The sequence below is a fragment of the Falco naumanni genome, chromosome 11 (genome assembly GCF_017639655.2).
Source record: "Falco naumanni isolate bFalNau1 chromosome 11, bFalNau1.pat, whole genome shotgun sequence".
Lineage (NCBI taxonomy): Eukaryota > Metazoa > Chordata > Aves > Falconiformes > Falconidae > Falco > Falco naumanni.
This window is the reverse complement of record NC_054064.1, coordinates 35447409-35462055: the sequence shown is the minus strand read 5'-3', so window position 1 is coordinate 35462055 and position 14647 is coordinate 35447409. Positions and strand designations below refer to the sequence as shown.

The 14647-nt window shown below is 39.1% G+C and overlaps 1 protein-coding gene across 2 annotated transcripts in view; it reads left to right on the top strand.

Annotated features, from left to right (window-relative positions):
* Positions 1 to 14647, top strand: part of SLC44A5 (solute carrier family 44 member 5) — a 94735-nt gene that overhangs the window by 38495 nt on the left and 41593 nt on the right. For both annotated transcript variants that reach the window (XM_040610794.1, XM_040610795.1), the window contains exon 2: positions 6596 to 6644. In XM_040610794.1, coding sequence (XP_040466728.1) covers positions 6596 to 6644 — 49 coding nt within the window. The remainder of the gene's footprint in view (positions 1 to 6595; positions 6645 to 14647) is intronic.

The window sequence follows — 14647 nt, the reverse complement described above, 5'->3', positions numbered from 1 at the left end:
TCACTGTCCTGTGTTGAGATTTACTGAAGCACCTTCTGATAGAGGTTCAAACTTAGGTGGGAGCACAGTAGAACCACAGTCGCTTGGCTTCTCTGGCACTTTTTGTATTTGCCTGAGGAGAGCAGGAAGTCTTGGGAGGTAGTTAATTATGGGAGTTGAGTCAATGGTTAATATTTTACAAAAGATAATCCACACCCTCATATTATTTTTACTTTGTTTACTGATACTGCTTATACCAAGTAGCTCATTCAGTAAACATTAGAACAGTGCTGTTGAGTTCTGTAATAACAGAATGGGCTGTGACTTCAGATCACAGGCATCTTTTGTGAACTATAATCCGCAACCATTCTCCTTTGTCATTGTGTACTACACAGTGACAGGGTTGACTTAAAAATGTTAATTTTTGTTGTTCCTGCATGTAGTTCAGCCCTGTCTTGTAAAATTATTGCAGGAATGTGTATACAGGTGTACATGTTACTCGTTACAGAGTTCTACAATTGGTGTTTTAATCATACTCTACAGAGAATGGAAATTTCATACTGGTCAGGATCACCACACAGGAATTCTGTTCCTTTGTGGCCAAATGGAGAGGTTGCTGGCTTTTTTTTTTTTTTTTAAATGGCTTTGGGATTCACATAGTAGCTACAATGCCTTGTACTTCCTTTCACTATATAGGCATTACAGTATCTAAAGTAACAACACTAAGTCTTTCTAGTGCTAAGTCTTCTATTCTGCGCTTTTGTGCTAGGCAGAAAGACAAAATGTACATTTTATAAAGAAAACAATTTGGTAAATTATGACTACTTCTACAGATAAATGTTCCACTTGACAAAAATGAGAATTTGATATACAGCAGTTTACATTTTAGAGTTAAATGTGTCAGAGTAAATCTTGCTTTTCCCACTTGCCTAACTTGTACTTTAGGGAAGCTAGTCACGTGTATAGAGGAAGAAAAATTTGGCCAGGTGTGACTTGTAAAGACTATTTTCTCTCACAGTAGCACAGGCTACAAAAGCACAGTAATTACTGACAGTGTGATGCCTTATTCTCAGTTAGCAAATTGGTGGTATTTTTTGCAGTTGTATTGACTTCCATAAGATTATTTTACAAATGGTATTCAGGTGCATACATTTCCCTTTCTGCTTATACGTTGTAGGTTAATACAAGCTGATAAGAGTAATTCCTTTTCATTCTTACTAGCAGACTGGCTTGGAGTAGGTGGGGAAGGCACTGAGTGATAACTTTCTGTTCAGTGTAAGGCCTGCCTACTCTGTGAATTTTCATTCTGATTCATGACAATCAGCTTTATTTTAAAGTCTATTTAAATATTATTTTTGTGTATCTGTGCTTGCTGGGGAAAGTGTGCTAGCAACATAGAGTTGGCAGTTAATATCTCACACAGCTTGCTAAAGTGATCCAGGTACAGTAACATGGATAGAGATGAAGAAAACTACTACGGAAGACACGGTAATTTACCTGCTTTCTTATGACAATTCGTAAATGCCTGATCTAAATCTCATTTATTTCAGTTATATTATTTCACTTGACTTTAATGGGCTTCAGTTCATCCTCAAATGGCTTTCTATAACCTCTTCAATTATTAGCAATATCCTATTTTTTTTTTCTAGCATGACATTTGCAAGTTTATTTAAATTACAGGTCAAAGGTAAACTATTTGTACATCTTGTCAATTTGTATTTTAGATAAGTAATTTAGAATTGCTTTTTAAAATTATTATAGTAATCAAGTGCAACAGTTACATTCATATACTGTTTGAAGTCAGAACTGGTAAATGAAGTGTCTTGTGAAATTTTTATTTCGGTGATAATTCAATGTACAAAAGTACATTGTACAAAAATGTTTCATATCGTAAAGCAGCCTGTGAAATAGATCTGTCTCATCTGCAAAGAGTGAATATCATCTCAGTTTTTAATCTTAGCAAAAAAACGACAGGCGTTACCCCTTGCCACTGCTTTCTTCCTTATGCCTACCAGACTCTAAAGCTTGGAATTTGCTTTCTTAATATGTTTGGGCTTTTATAGCTAAGGAAGTGGTTTGCTTTTACCAGGAGCTATGTAAATATTAATAACATCAATAATTTCCACTTCACTCCCAAGAAGTCTTCTCTATTTTTAAAGAATGGTAGTAATTAAGTAGGAAATTTGATATCTAATTTGGAAAAAATACAGAATGAAAAAACCAGCATTTTTCTTGTTGTGCTGTGAAGCTGTGATCAGAGCTGCTGTCATATGTTGTGGTAAGGAATATTCCAGTGATGCTACAGACTCCTTCTGTATGTGAATGTTAGTGTTTTTTTAACTTTGGAATCTAGTTATCTTTTCCTATGTAGACTGCCATATTCTGTAATGGATTTATATTGAGACCTAGGTGACAGAGGAAGACAATTTGAGCAGTGTTGCACTGCACCATGCCATGATAAGCACACTGACTTCTGGCAGTAAGGAGCAATTCTTGGAAGAAGTTTGCAGTACTGCAGTAATTTTACTGCTGTTAATGACACTTACTATCTCACAGCATCCCTCTTCTTGCCTGATGGAAATTAAAGTCTCCATTTGAATCAGAGCCGATTTTCTGGAGTGCTTTTTTTTTTATTTTTTTGCGTATTAGTTAGAGGATATTAGTTTTCATTGTAGCAATATTGTGGAGTTCACCTACAACACTTGAGTATGCTCCATAAATACGTGTATTTTTTGACATACATTTTTCTTTGTTCTGTTTCAGAGGCACACAGGTATGACATAAATAACAAAACTTGAGCTATATACACTGTTAGACACTGTTGATCTTATTATGGAAAGGAGGACAGTTGTGGAAACACATTACATCTTGCCCAGCTGGTTGCATTATAAAACTATTCTGCCTGATGGAGACATTCTGGAAGCTCAGGAGGTTGCCCCTGTCAACAAGCTTTCTCGGAACAACACAGACTGCAGAAACATCTGTATGCAAAATACAGGTGTATGGCTTCCCTGCTGAGAGTCTGTATCGTATGTTTGAAAAAGTAGCTTGTTGCCATACCAAGGAGATCAGAAATGACTGCTTTCTATCTGGAAAGTAAACAATGCATAATGTGTGAGAAAAGATAAAAATGAACAAGCACGCTAAAATACATTTGGGGCATGCTAGGTCTTAGCTGGCTGCCACCAGACAGTTACAGCGATGATGGACTTCAAGACATCCTTTTGACTGTCTGTGCTGAGACATGGTTCATTTACCTAATCTTTTCCCAGTAGGTATTTGTCTAATCCATTCTTGAAAGCTTAGGGTGAGGAAAATTCAGAAGTATGCTTGGAAAACCTGTTCTAGTCTATAACTGCCTATGTGTTCTGAAAGGTTTCCTAATGCCTAATGTAAACCACCTTTGCTGTAAATGAAGTTAGCTTCTGTCTCTGACAGAGGAAGCTGAGGACAACTGATCGCTGTGGTTTTTATATGGTATTTGAAGACTGTTTTGTGCTCCTTCCCTTAATCACAGTCACTGAAGTTTGCATTCGTTTACTGCGTTTTGTAAACTCTTAATGTCTTCTATTTAATCAGTCCTACTCTCTCCATTTGTCTGTATCTTCTGAAATTCTAGTGCCATGATCTAGAAATAGTTTTTTCAGCTGAGGCCGTACATGTCCCAAGCACAAGGAACAGTGACTTCACCTGTCATACTCACAATTCTTGAATGAGTTTGTGCTTTCTTTTGCAAAGTGATCGATCACTTTACTGAATCTCTGTTTGTAGTCTGCCATAATACTTCAGGGTTCTTCTCATCAGTGGTGTTGAAAGCAATTCTGTATGGATTTGTGAATGGAATTTGTCTTTTTAACATCCGTCAATTTATGAAAATCACTTTGAATTGTTAAATTGTTTATTAATTTCTGTTTGATTATGTCTCCAGAAGTGTTGTAACAATTGTCACCTGCACAGTCGCAATGTGTTCATTCCACTTCATTGTTCAAATTGTTAAGGGAAGTGTTGAATAGCTTTGAAGAATAGGTTTCTTGAGTAGTGGGACTGAGCTAACTACTAACATTCAAGAGTGAGAACTTGTGGTCTTAATGAGTGATTCAGTGAAAGTGTTTGTCCCCATAGGCAAGTTAATTGTAAGAAAGAATTACTAGGAATGGACTGAGATCAAATAGAAATTGTCATTATGTGGTTGTATAAATCACAGCCAATAGCTGTGGTGAATATCCTATCCAGTTCTAGCCCTTCCTTTTCCAGAGGTATGTAGTAGCACTGAAAGAGGTACAGAAAAGGAATATAAGCATGACCAAAAGTATGGAATGGCTTATGTAGAAGAAACAATTGAGCAGACTAGGACTCTGGGAGATAGACAAGTAAAAAGGACTGTAATAACCAGTACAATTATTAGCAGCATGCCATGCTACTCCATGATGTAGGGCAAGTTAAGTAGAGATTCATGGAATAAATGAGAAAGAAATTTGCCCACAACTTTTAAATACAAAGTCACTACCTTTGGTTTAGAAAAGTGTTGCAAATCTCTGTAAACTCATTTTTATGGAAATACCACTATGTTTGCCTTGATTTTGCATTTCTCCTTACGTATTCACTGTGGTCCCTTGTTAGACACAGGGTATGGGTCCAGTGGATCTCTCGTGATCTCGTTTGGCTGTTTTTAACTGCTAAACTTGGCTCCTGTATAAGCAATGAACAAATGTTCACTTCAGTATGCCTTAGGGCCAATAGGGAGTAATGTTACAGATGCTGAATTGTTCTGGAGATAAATTATTTTGTAGAAATACTTACTTTGTAGAAATTGCTGTGCAAAAAGGTTCTTCAAAATACAGGTTTTGGCCCAGCATCAGGTATTGTTGTGGTACACTTGTTTTCTGGACCATGGTGGGTTCCTGTAGTACCTGTGTAGCAGCATAAAACATCTACTCCCTGGAGTTGTCACACATCACTCCTCCAAAGTTTTAGCTTTCCCAGTCTCCTCTGTGTTAAAACATACTTGTATTAGGAGCCTGGTAAGGTGGACCTGAACACCTCAAACAAAGGCTAAATAAAATTTTATTATCTGCTGTGTTTATTGTACTGGACTGTGTGTATTTTGATAAGGTTTTTCTGATATAAACCAAGAACAAAATCTGGCATTTAGTTAATAAGTAAACTCTGCTTTTGTGAAGTTGCTGAATTCTTCTCTAATTGAAGAAGTATTTTTTCTGTGGGCAGGCAAAGGCTTAGGCTGGTAACACCCTTTAATACCAGGTATGTTCAGCAGAGGAGATCCTTTAGAAGGCAGTAAGAAAGCAGTCTGAAACAGTCATTAGTATTGTAGTGTTGACATGTGAGTGAAGAAAGAATTTTTCATTGCGCAGATTTTGGTTCAGTGTATCTCCATAATCACTGAACTTTAAAAAAATCCCATAAAGCTGAATAGCTGTCTTCAAAAGGAAAAGTCCAAATCCTGGTCTGTTGAACGAAGGACTGCATCTTGCTCTTCACACAGTTGTTTGAAAATTGAAAATGTAAGTTCTACTATAAATTTTTGTTACTCTTTCCCAAGTGAAATCATACTGTAATTCATCTTACTGAAGTCCACATTTGAAGCACAGATTGGTGGGTTAGTATTTGGCATTTTCTTGATATAGTTTGTTTGCTTGTAGAGTGACTCAATTGGAACTAAGCTAACCAGGATAGCTGTGTGAAACAAATTCCTTCCACCTGTAGACTTTGGCCAGCTGTTACTGCCTGCTTCTAGGAGGAACTTGACTTGACCTTCTAGTTCTGAGATTCATGTAAAGCAACAACTGTGTTCAGGGGTGTATGCATAACCAACTCTAAAACCTGCTATTCTTCCTACACTGGGATAGGTGATGGGTGTGTCCACTTGAGAGTTAGAGAATATTGTTTGAAACGTGCTTTTCTGCCTGCCTTGCAGTGCTGCACATCATCTCCAGCTCTGGAGAAGCTAGTGCAGTTACCCTAGCTGTGCAGGGTAGCGTAGAGCAAGGTCCACACTGAATTTCCACAGTTTCCAGCCATGCTTTGTCATCTGCTAAGTCCAATGCAAGAAGAGCAGACCTGCAGCTTTATGTCTGTAAAGTCCTGTAACCAAAGTAGTGGGAAGTAAGAATAACTCTGCAAGACTGTAAGTGTAACATTAAATACAGACATTACTCCAAACTGTTCTTTTAGAGAAAAATCAGAAGGGCTTAACCTATAGCTCCGGAGAGGTAGGTTCACTCCCTTTGCTGCCAAACTCACATAGCACGGGGCTATGAGATATAATCCTTGCCTCTCAAATATCAGTGACCTTCTACTGTGAACACTGTGCACAGGTGTAGTGATAGGATGTACATTAAAGGTTATTTATCGTGTGGTAAATATGAGGCCCTCAAAGTGTTAAAGCTAGAAGAAAAAAGCTTTGATCTCATTTACAAAAACTAGGTGATTGTATTGGTGAATTACTGATACTCCCTGCATGAAATGATTTTAACAGAACTGATTAAATAGGAATATATGGAAGATGTTCTTCAAAGACTGCTTTTAACACCCCCCTCTATACAGATTTTATTTTAAATAAGGACGTATTTTTATACTGTTTTTATTTTAAATGCAGGTGAACCAAGGAAATTTGACCCAAAGTTCAGAGGACCTATTCATAACAGGTAAATACTATAACTTGTTCTATTTAATTCTTTTGGTTTTGCAGTGAACAGGGGATAAAAAAAATTGTTAACAAAACTTACGAATTTGATTCTGTAATTCTTTTAAACCCAGAGGCAATCCTTACCACACTTGAGGATGTATCATTACTGGGGAATATTTACTGTGTGCTCTTAAGTTCTTTCAATTTGAATGCCAGTTCTGTATGCCTCATATTATCAAGTAGCTGCTGCCTTACCTTGTGCTGATAGAAGCAGGACCATTTGAGGTGGTGTTATGTTCTGGGGTGCCAAGGCTGCACCACATGGCCGATCTTGTTTTCATACAGCATAGGGCTGGAACCCTGGCACACTATTCTTCAGTTTGCAGCTGATTTTCCTGCTCCCATAGTTGCCTCATCAAAGGACTGACTTGGTTCTCCCCAGTGTATGGCCTGGGTGCGTCCCATTTCATTTGTACTGTGGCTGGCCAGTGGTGTAAATCCCTGGCAGAAAGTCAGTAGTGCTTGAACAGTGACAGCAGTGAAGTACTGCCAGTGATGTGGCTGGCTGCTGAGTGGCTCATCCCAGAAACCCTGAAGTGAATGGTTTTCACGCGTATGAAGAGTGTCTCTGAAGTGAGTGAGACTACCTGTGGCACTGTGGACTGCAGGGGTGGTCCTAAAATATTGCAATTTAATGGTATTTTTGCGCAGTCTGTTACTGTGCCTTTCGGTCATGTGTGAGGAGTGGTGAAACACTGGTGATGGTATGCCTGGAGGACTTGTCTTGGTTTTACTGTTATTGTGTGGTCTAGTTAGTAAAAACTGTTTTTGCACAGGGCGTGCTGTCACATCTGTGTAGCTGCTGTCACAGCTTCTGCAATTCCAGGTGTATATATATGTGCTCTTCTAATTGTACGTTCCTCAGCAGCTTCTTGAAAGCACAGCCAAATGAAAACAATACAGCACTACTATACCACACGTGTTCGTGCATTTTATAATGCTTTGGTGAGAGTATTGTTGGAAACAATATAAAAAGATTAAGGGTATCGCTTCATTATACAGCAGACCATAAGGCGAGCTGCATTGATGCTTATTGAGCATACTTTGCAATGAGGTGCACTTGGATTTAGATTCAGCAGACTGTTTCTGCAAGATGACTTGCTTGACCTTTTGGGTTCATCAATGCAGCGCTGTGCACTGCACTATTGACATGCCTTTGAGGTAGTTTAAGATTATTGTTAATTTTTTGTAAAGACAATGAATGAACTGGATTTTTTAAAATTTATTTTTCCAGTTACTAAGAGTAAATGATTAAGAAACCATGGTCTTTCAAGCAAATAAAAGGCTATCTAGGTCCTATGAACAAAATGTCTTCTCAGAAGATATTCCAAAGAGTTCAACAAGAGGGAAATGGGCATCTTCCCTGAATTTGCTTCTGATTTTGGGACTTTCCACTTTTCTCTGGGAGAAGAGATACTAGGAAGCTGAAAGCATACATTTTTGTCCAGACAAATGATTGCTAGTTATGGCTATGTGGGTGGGAGCTGTTTGTACACCTTGCCATAACTGGTATAACTCTATGTACAGTGTGCGTGGGGAAACACTTATCTTTGCTTTCTGCTCATAAAATAATTTGCCCTGTGCTTGGTTTCATTGTCAGTTTTCATTGAAAAGGTTGTCTTCATTTTTGAAAAATGGAGAGGGTGGGTTTCTAGGGAGACAGGCTGCATTGAAAGGTGCAGAGACAGCTGGAAAAGGTCACATCCCATCATTGTAACTGCTGAAGTTGGTGCATTTTTGTAGGTGCTGTAGAGTAGAAATGATGTTTTGAAGTGGTTGAGCACCAAGCTATCCCCCAGTCCACTAAAAGCCTGAAAAACAGAAACCAAGTCTTAATAATGGTGTATTAATATCTCTTAAAGAGTGGATTACTCCCACAATTTTTGTCAGATGGATCCTTTGCAAGGAGATTCAGTTCTCAACTTTTTTCTTTTCTTTTTTTTTTTTTTTTTAATAGAAGAGAGCTGTTGTCAGTGGTTAAAGTGTTCAGCAACAGTGGGAAAAAGGAGTGTTCGACAAGGCAATGTATACACTGCTTTGCTAGTACCATCATTCTCAGGGGGGTTGTGTGTGGAGTTTGGTATATTTCATGCAGACATCTTTTCATTAAAAAGGATTAAAATGCAATGACTGTGTTGATTGACTCTGAGCCAACCAACTCATGAAAATCCAAAACTGTGTTTTCAAGATGATGTCTTTTATTGGTATAACTACATACTGAAATTCTTTCAGGTTTTTTCTGCTCTCATTCTGTACCATTCAAGACTGTCTCTGTTGTCCATAGAAAGATTAGTGTACAGTGGAAATATGTTGAAAAAGTGGATTTTATCTAACTTAAAAGTAGTTCTGAAACATACTTCTTTGTTACAAAGCCTCCTGCCAGAACAATCTGTCTTGGCTTGAATTCACTTAATAGTCAGTGCTGCAGATAAAAGCATGTCTGTTACTACTTAGAAGGTTCTGTAGTTTACAAGTGCAGTGAAATTGCTCAGCAAGCATCTAAGAAATCGGGGGCAATTCACTGGTGTTTTTTCAGATGTAAATGTAACACAGAGAATAAGTTCTAAACTAGCGTTCACCATCCTTAGTGAGAAGAATAGAGAACCACAAGTTATTTATTGATTTTTATCTTTCTCAACAGAAAATTTATGACAGAGAACACTGCAGCCTTGTAGTACTCTCACTTGAACGCACGCACCTTGTTCTTGTCTATGCAAGATGTATTTCTTCTTTTCCTTTCTGAAAGCTAATAATTTTAGAAATGAATGGAAATGTTTGTTTAGAAAGTTGATCCTAATTTAAGAAGTATCTTTATGATATTGCCAATGTGACTTTGTATGGACTCTGTGTAGGAATGAATTTAAGCAATAGTTTAGGGATGTTATTAAATGTTCATCTATGTACATTACTATCAGAAAATACTAGTAAGGTTTTATCTATTGTATCATAGAATCATAGCATCGTTAATGTTGGAAAAGACCTTTGAGATCATCAAGTTCAACTGTTAACCCAGGACTGCCAAGTCCATCATTAAACGATGTCCCTACGCACCATGTCTATGTGCTTTTTAAACACCTCCAGGGATGGTGACTCCACCACCTCCCCAGGCAACCTGTTCCAGTGCTTGACTACCCTTTCAGTGAATAAATTTTTCCTAATATCCAGTCTAAACCGCCCCTGGTGCAACTTGAGGCCATTTCCACCAAGTGAGTAAGCTTACAGTAAGTAAGAAATTGCAGTAGCTCTGCAGTTTCGCAGCTCAAAATGATGTGGCAGGAGTTTTGGTAGACAACTTTCTAGAGGAAAATTGAAACTCCTGGTGTTCCTTGTCAGTCTGAGCCGGAGATGTGTACCTTGCAGTCACCAGATCTGATGATCAGTTTAACTGAATTCATATGAGACAAAACCTGGCACATCATGTTTTAAGTCTAAGCTATCTCTGATTACTCAGAGGCAGAAATTTCCTCCAAGCCATCTTTCCCCCCAACAGAGGTTCACCCCTAGGAACTGAGTAAGTTGGGTGCCTCTCAGTTTCTAAATGTACGAACACTTGTCCAGTGTCACAACCCTAAAGCTGTCCATCTGTCTCTCTCTCCCCCACTGGCGTTGAATGGTCTCAATTATTTCATGCCAATGCCGGATGAAGCAGGGAATGTTGTGGGGAAGACTTGTGAAGTTAAGGGTTCGTAAGGAATTTAGATAGAATATGCTATGCTTCTTTAAGAATAAAAAAAAATTTCTTCCACCAACATCATCATAAGATATCTGAAATATGTTTGTGGATAAATCAGTCAGGTACCATCATACAGGTGGGAAAACAAGCCTCTCCATAGTTATACTACTATGGATATAAGACAAACCATCTTCCTCCATTTAGATTTTCTCTAAATTCCAGTAAGGGCATTTATAACAGCCAATACAATCATGGCATATTTTTCTAAACTGCTTTGGCAAAATCAAATTAGCAAATCACGCTTCTGACATCTCCAATTTTGCAGAGTTTGTCTTGACTCTTTGCCTTGCCCTTGGTGATTTTTCTCCCTCCTCTATGTAATTTCTTGAGTTTTTTCTCATTTTCCTCTTCCTGGTTAGACACATTGCAGATATTTTTTTTCCTGTTATGTTTTAAAAACTACCAACACCCCTGGGCTATCTTTAATTGTTCACCATCTTTCTAGAATTTCAGTGTTCTTGTTAAGACAAAGATCACCTTTTCCTTTCTGACTGGAAAATGTAGTTAATGGGTTCTCACACAAACTGAATCTCAGTAAATTTCTGTAACCATTTAGCTGTCGTCTTTAAGAGTTTGAAAAAAGCTAATAAAAATTCCTGACCTTAGCTAGCAATAGAAACTTCACCTTCTCACAAATGTAAATGTGTCACTCATAGATATCTGCATGGCACATCACTTGATACTGTGGTCAGTATTGAAATAATAAACAGTTTTGCCATGTAAATTATCCTTTGTGCTTTTTAAACTAAATAGCCTGCTAGAGATGTTACTTAGACTACACTAAGAGTCTACCATAGATAAATACTGGTGGAATACAAAATTATTTTTCTTGTTACTAAGATTTTATTGGTCCATATATGTTTTATTACGTGTTGTCTGTATCAAAATAATGTGCCACGCATTCACTAATATAAGTGGGAAAGCCTACTTTTTTTTTTGAGTTCTTGTTTTGTGTTTCTGCTTGGGGCATACAGCATCTACAGGTGTTGCTCATTTGCAGATACTGAAATTTGAGTTTTCCAGAACGAAACCATACTTAAAGTGTGGAGCCTGTAACTAAGATGTATGAACTCAGTAAATCCATGCAGGTCAGTGCAGGTCAGTCATACTCATTAGGAAAACGCAGAATTTCAGTTGATGGAAAACAGCTTGTGGTGAAAACTTGTATAAATATCTTTTTCTGTGCAGTTTTGGCCTTCACAGGAGAAGTGGCAATTCATGGGGGATTTCGAAAGAAACTCTCTGCAAAACTTTAGTTTATGGGCACCTTGCATGTTCATTCGGCTGTGCAGGGTGGTGCCCTCAATGTCACTGTGCTGATAGATACACCCATTTGTACAGCAGACCTTGCTGCTCAGTCCAGCCCCAGTGAAGAAAGGGGTCTTCAGAGCTACGTGGCATCGTATGGCACAGTGTAACATCACCTTGGCACAACGTGATGTAGGGAAGTGTGAAAACACAAGCTGTTAGTCCAGCAGGGAGGAGGAACTCAGAAGTGAGGACATTAGTCGTCACCTTAATGTGGCAACAGAGGTGAAAGCAGTGACCTGAAACTAACGCTGTGAGCATCCTGAGCCTCACTTTGCTCCGTGGCTGCACAGGGCTGGGCTCCAGCTGACTTGCAGGTGCCGATATACTGCTAGTGCTGTTTCACTAATAAACATCGTCCTTTCTTGCTAGCACAGCATCTTGAGTGAAATTGCACTTCTGACAGATTGGACGTGGAAATGCCAAACAGAGGGAGGTTCTAGTCAGTCATTAACGGTTAAGTGCATGAACTGTCAGTGAATAAATGGCTTTTATGCACTAATATTCTGTGTGGTGATTTTATCCTTGCATTCTTTATTTGCTAGGTTGCCATTACACTTGCACAAAATACTCTTTGCTTGCTACACCACATGTAACACCGCAAGAGAAGCCAAGAAGCAAGTACGTTTCTGAGATGGTGGAAAGCAAATCAAGCTCCATAAATTAGGCTGAATGACAGCAGTAAGCAGTAAAATGTGATGTGGCAGCCTGAAATGTGCACTTAAGCAAATGAAGGTCTTCTATTATGTCACCTGAAAATGAGGAATCTGAGGGTTTTATCAGAAATTTATCTTTGTGGAAACGTCTTGGTTCAGATTAAGGAACTTGGATATCTAAAAAGTACCAAAAAACATCGACATTTCTAATACTGGCTATTAGCAAAGGCATTTTTTATTTTTTGGTCATACGTACTGTAGGAAATGTAAAGTATTTTTTCTCATTAATTTTTGCATATCTACAAATAATTATTATATAAAAGTACGATAGCACTATCTATAAGAAAGATTATAGAGCCTGTATGATAAATGGTGTTCTCAGTTCTTATAATCATATTTCCATTAATCCATCTTCCTTAGGGTTCAGTTTAACAGTTCAGTCTCCTGAATGATTTTGCTCTGCCTCATTAGCCTGCAACAAACTGAAGAAGCAGGTTTGCCATAACAGATCACCTTCTTAGTTTGAAAAAATTTGTATCAAATCTGTGTTCGGTCAAAGCACGGCTGGATAATTTCTGAGTAAGTTTCAGTAGTAAGCATAGGCTTCCAGTATCTCCTGTTAAGGAAGAAGCAATTCTCATTGCTTCAGTTCCTGCAACTTTGGAAACTCCCAGAATCTTCACAGTACAACCTTGTGTCTTTACAGAGTTATTTTAATTTATTCATTTAAGATGTTTTACTTCTTTTTTTTTTTTTTTTCCCCTCTCCATGTGGAGCCTTGTATTTATGAGGTAATGTTATGATCTCACTGGAAGTGAGCTACTTGAGCTAGCAATGATGTTAAATAGAGCCAGGATTTGACCCGTAGTATCTAGTAAAACAAGCCTTTATTTTGAATGAACAACAATTAGTCTGTATAAACTGTTTCAAAATTTTCTGAGGCTATCCAGAATAGGATTTATGTGCTTCCTGTATATTTTTAAATTAGTTGTATAACAATAGTTGGCAACAGTGAATTCTACTAGGTAACTGTGCAGAAGTTTGTGTATTACAAAGAACAGAAAATCCTGCATTCTGGTAAAGCGTTTGTTGGTACTTGTTCACGGTGGCTCTGCAAAACTTTGAAAGGAATCTTTACCACAAAGGGATGTAATCTTTGATTGCATTTAGGTATCATAAAATGAGACCTGTGAGGATTGAACTGGAAGAGGTTTTGGGACTACAGGAGTTGTAATTAAAGTATTTATGGTGCCATATTTCTCCTGAGACATCTTGAATTAAATATCGTACCTCTTAAAAATGGCTCTGATGGGGTGAGAGCCAAGCCTGAGCAGTGTCAGAATTGCTGCTGAACAGAGGCTGTGAAAATGAGCAGCGTTGTTTCAGCATTACCTCTTCTGCTTGCCCTTTCTTGGGTTACTGTCGTATTGACCTTGAATCCTGGACCACCTTGGCCTCACTAAAAATTTATTTCCATGGGATGCTAAAACTGGGTATAGAGAAGCATACAGGATTTTGCATTCCTTTTCTATACCTGGGAATGCTTTTCAGGTTCTGAAACTTTTTAAAAGCTCTGCCATCTTTATCTCCTTCTTGCTAAAGAACAGTGGCTCTCTAAGAGGAGACATAGAGTGGACAATGGAGGGAATGGTGGATGCTAAAAATGGCTGTGTGCCAGCTGGGGTTTGGGATCTAAGGTTTCTGTCACTGGCGAGATTCAGCTCGCATCCACGTGGCTCCACGCACGGCCGTGTGGGCAGGGATGCACCACGCTTGTTGTACAAAGGTATCCTTGACTTCAGCGTGCGACGTGCGTTGGGTTTCCCGCTTGCCTGTAAGGGCAGAGCGGGACGGGACCCGGCTCAGGTCAGACGGCAGCGGTGTGTGGCACAGCTGTGGGGACGGCCTGGTGTGGCACCATGGGCGCTGCGGGCACCAGCCCTGCCCTGACAGGGCGGTTGCAGCCCGGGCATCTTCAGGCTGCACAGCCCCCCTGCCCGAGCTGCCTGTCGTGGGATGCGGTGAGCAGCAGCCGCAGGCATCCTTCCGATAAAGAGGCCGCAGGCAACATGCCCCTTTATGAGTATTCGCTCCTATGTTAATTAAACCCTGTCGAGACCACTAGCTGCAGCTGTTTCTTCACCAGCGAGGCCTGCAGACGGAACTGTTTTACTTCCACGCATCTTCAGAAACAAGGGCTTGTGAAGGAGAGAACTGCTACCCCCCTGCTGGGCCCTGGTGGTCTCCGCACATGTGTGCTGACCT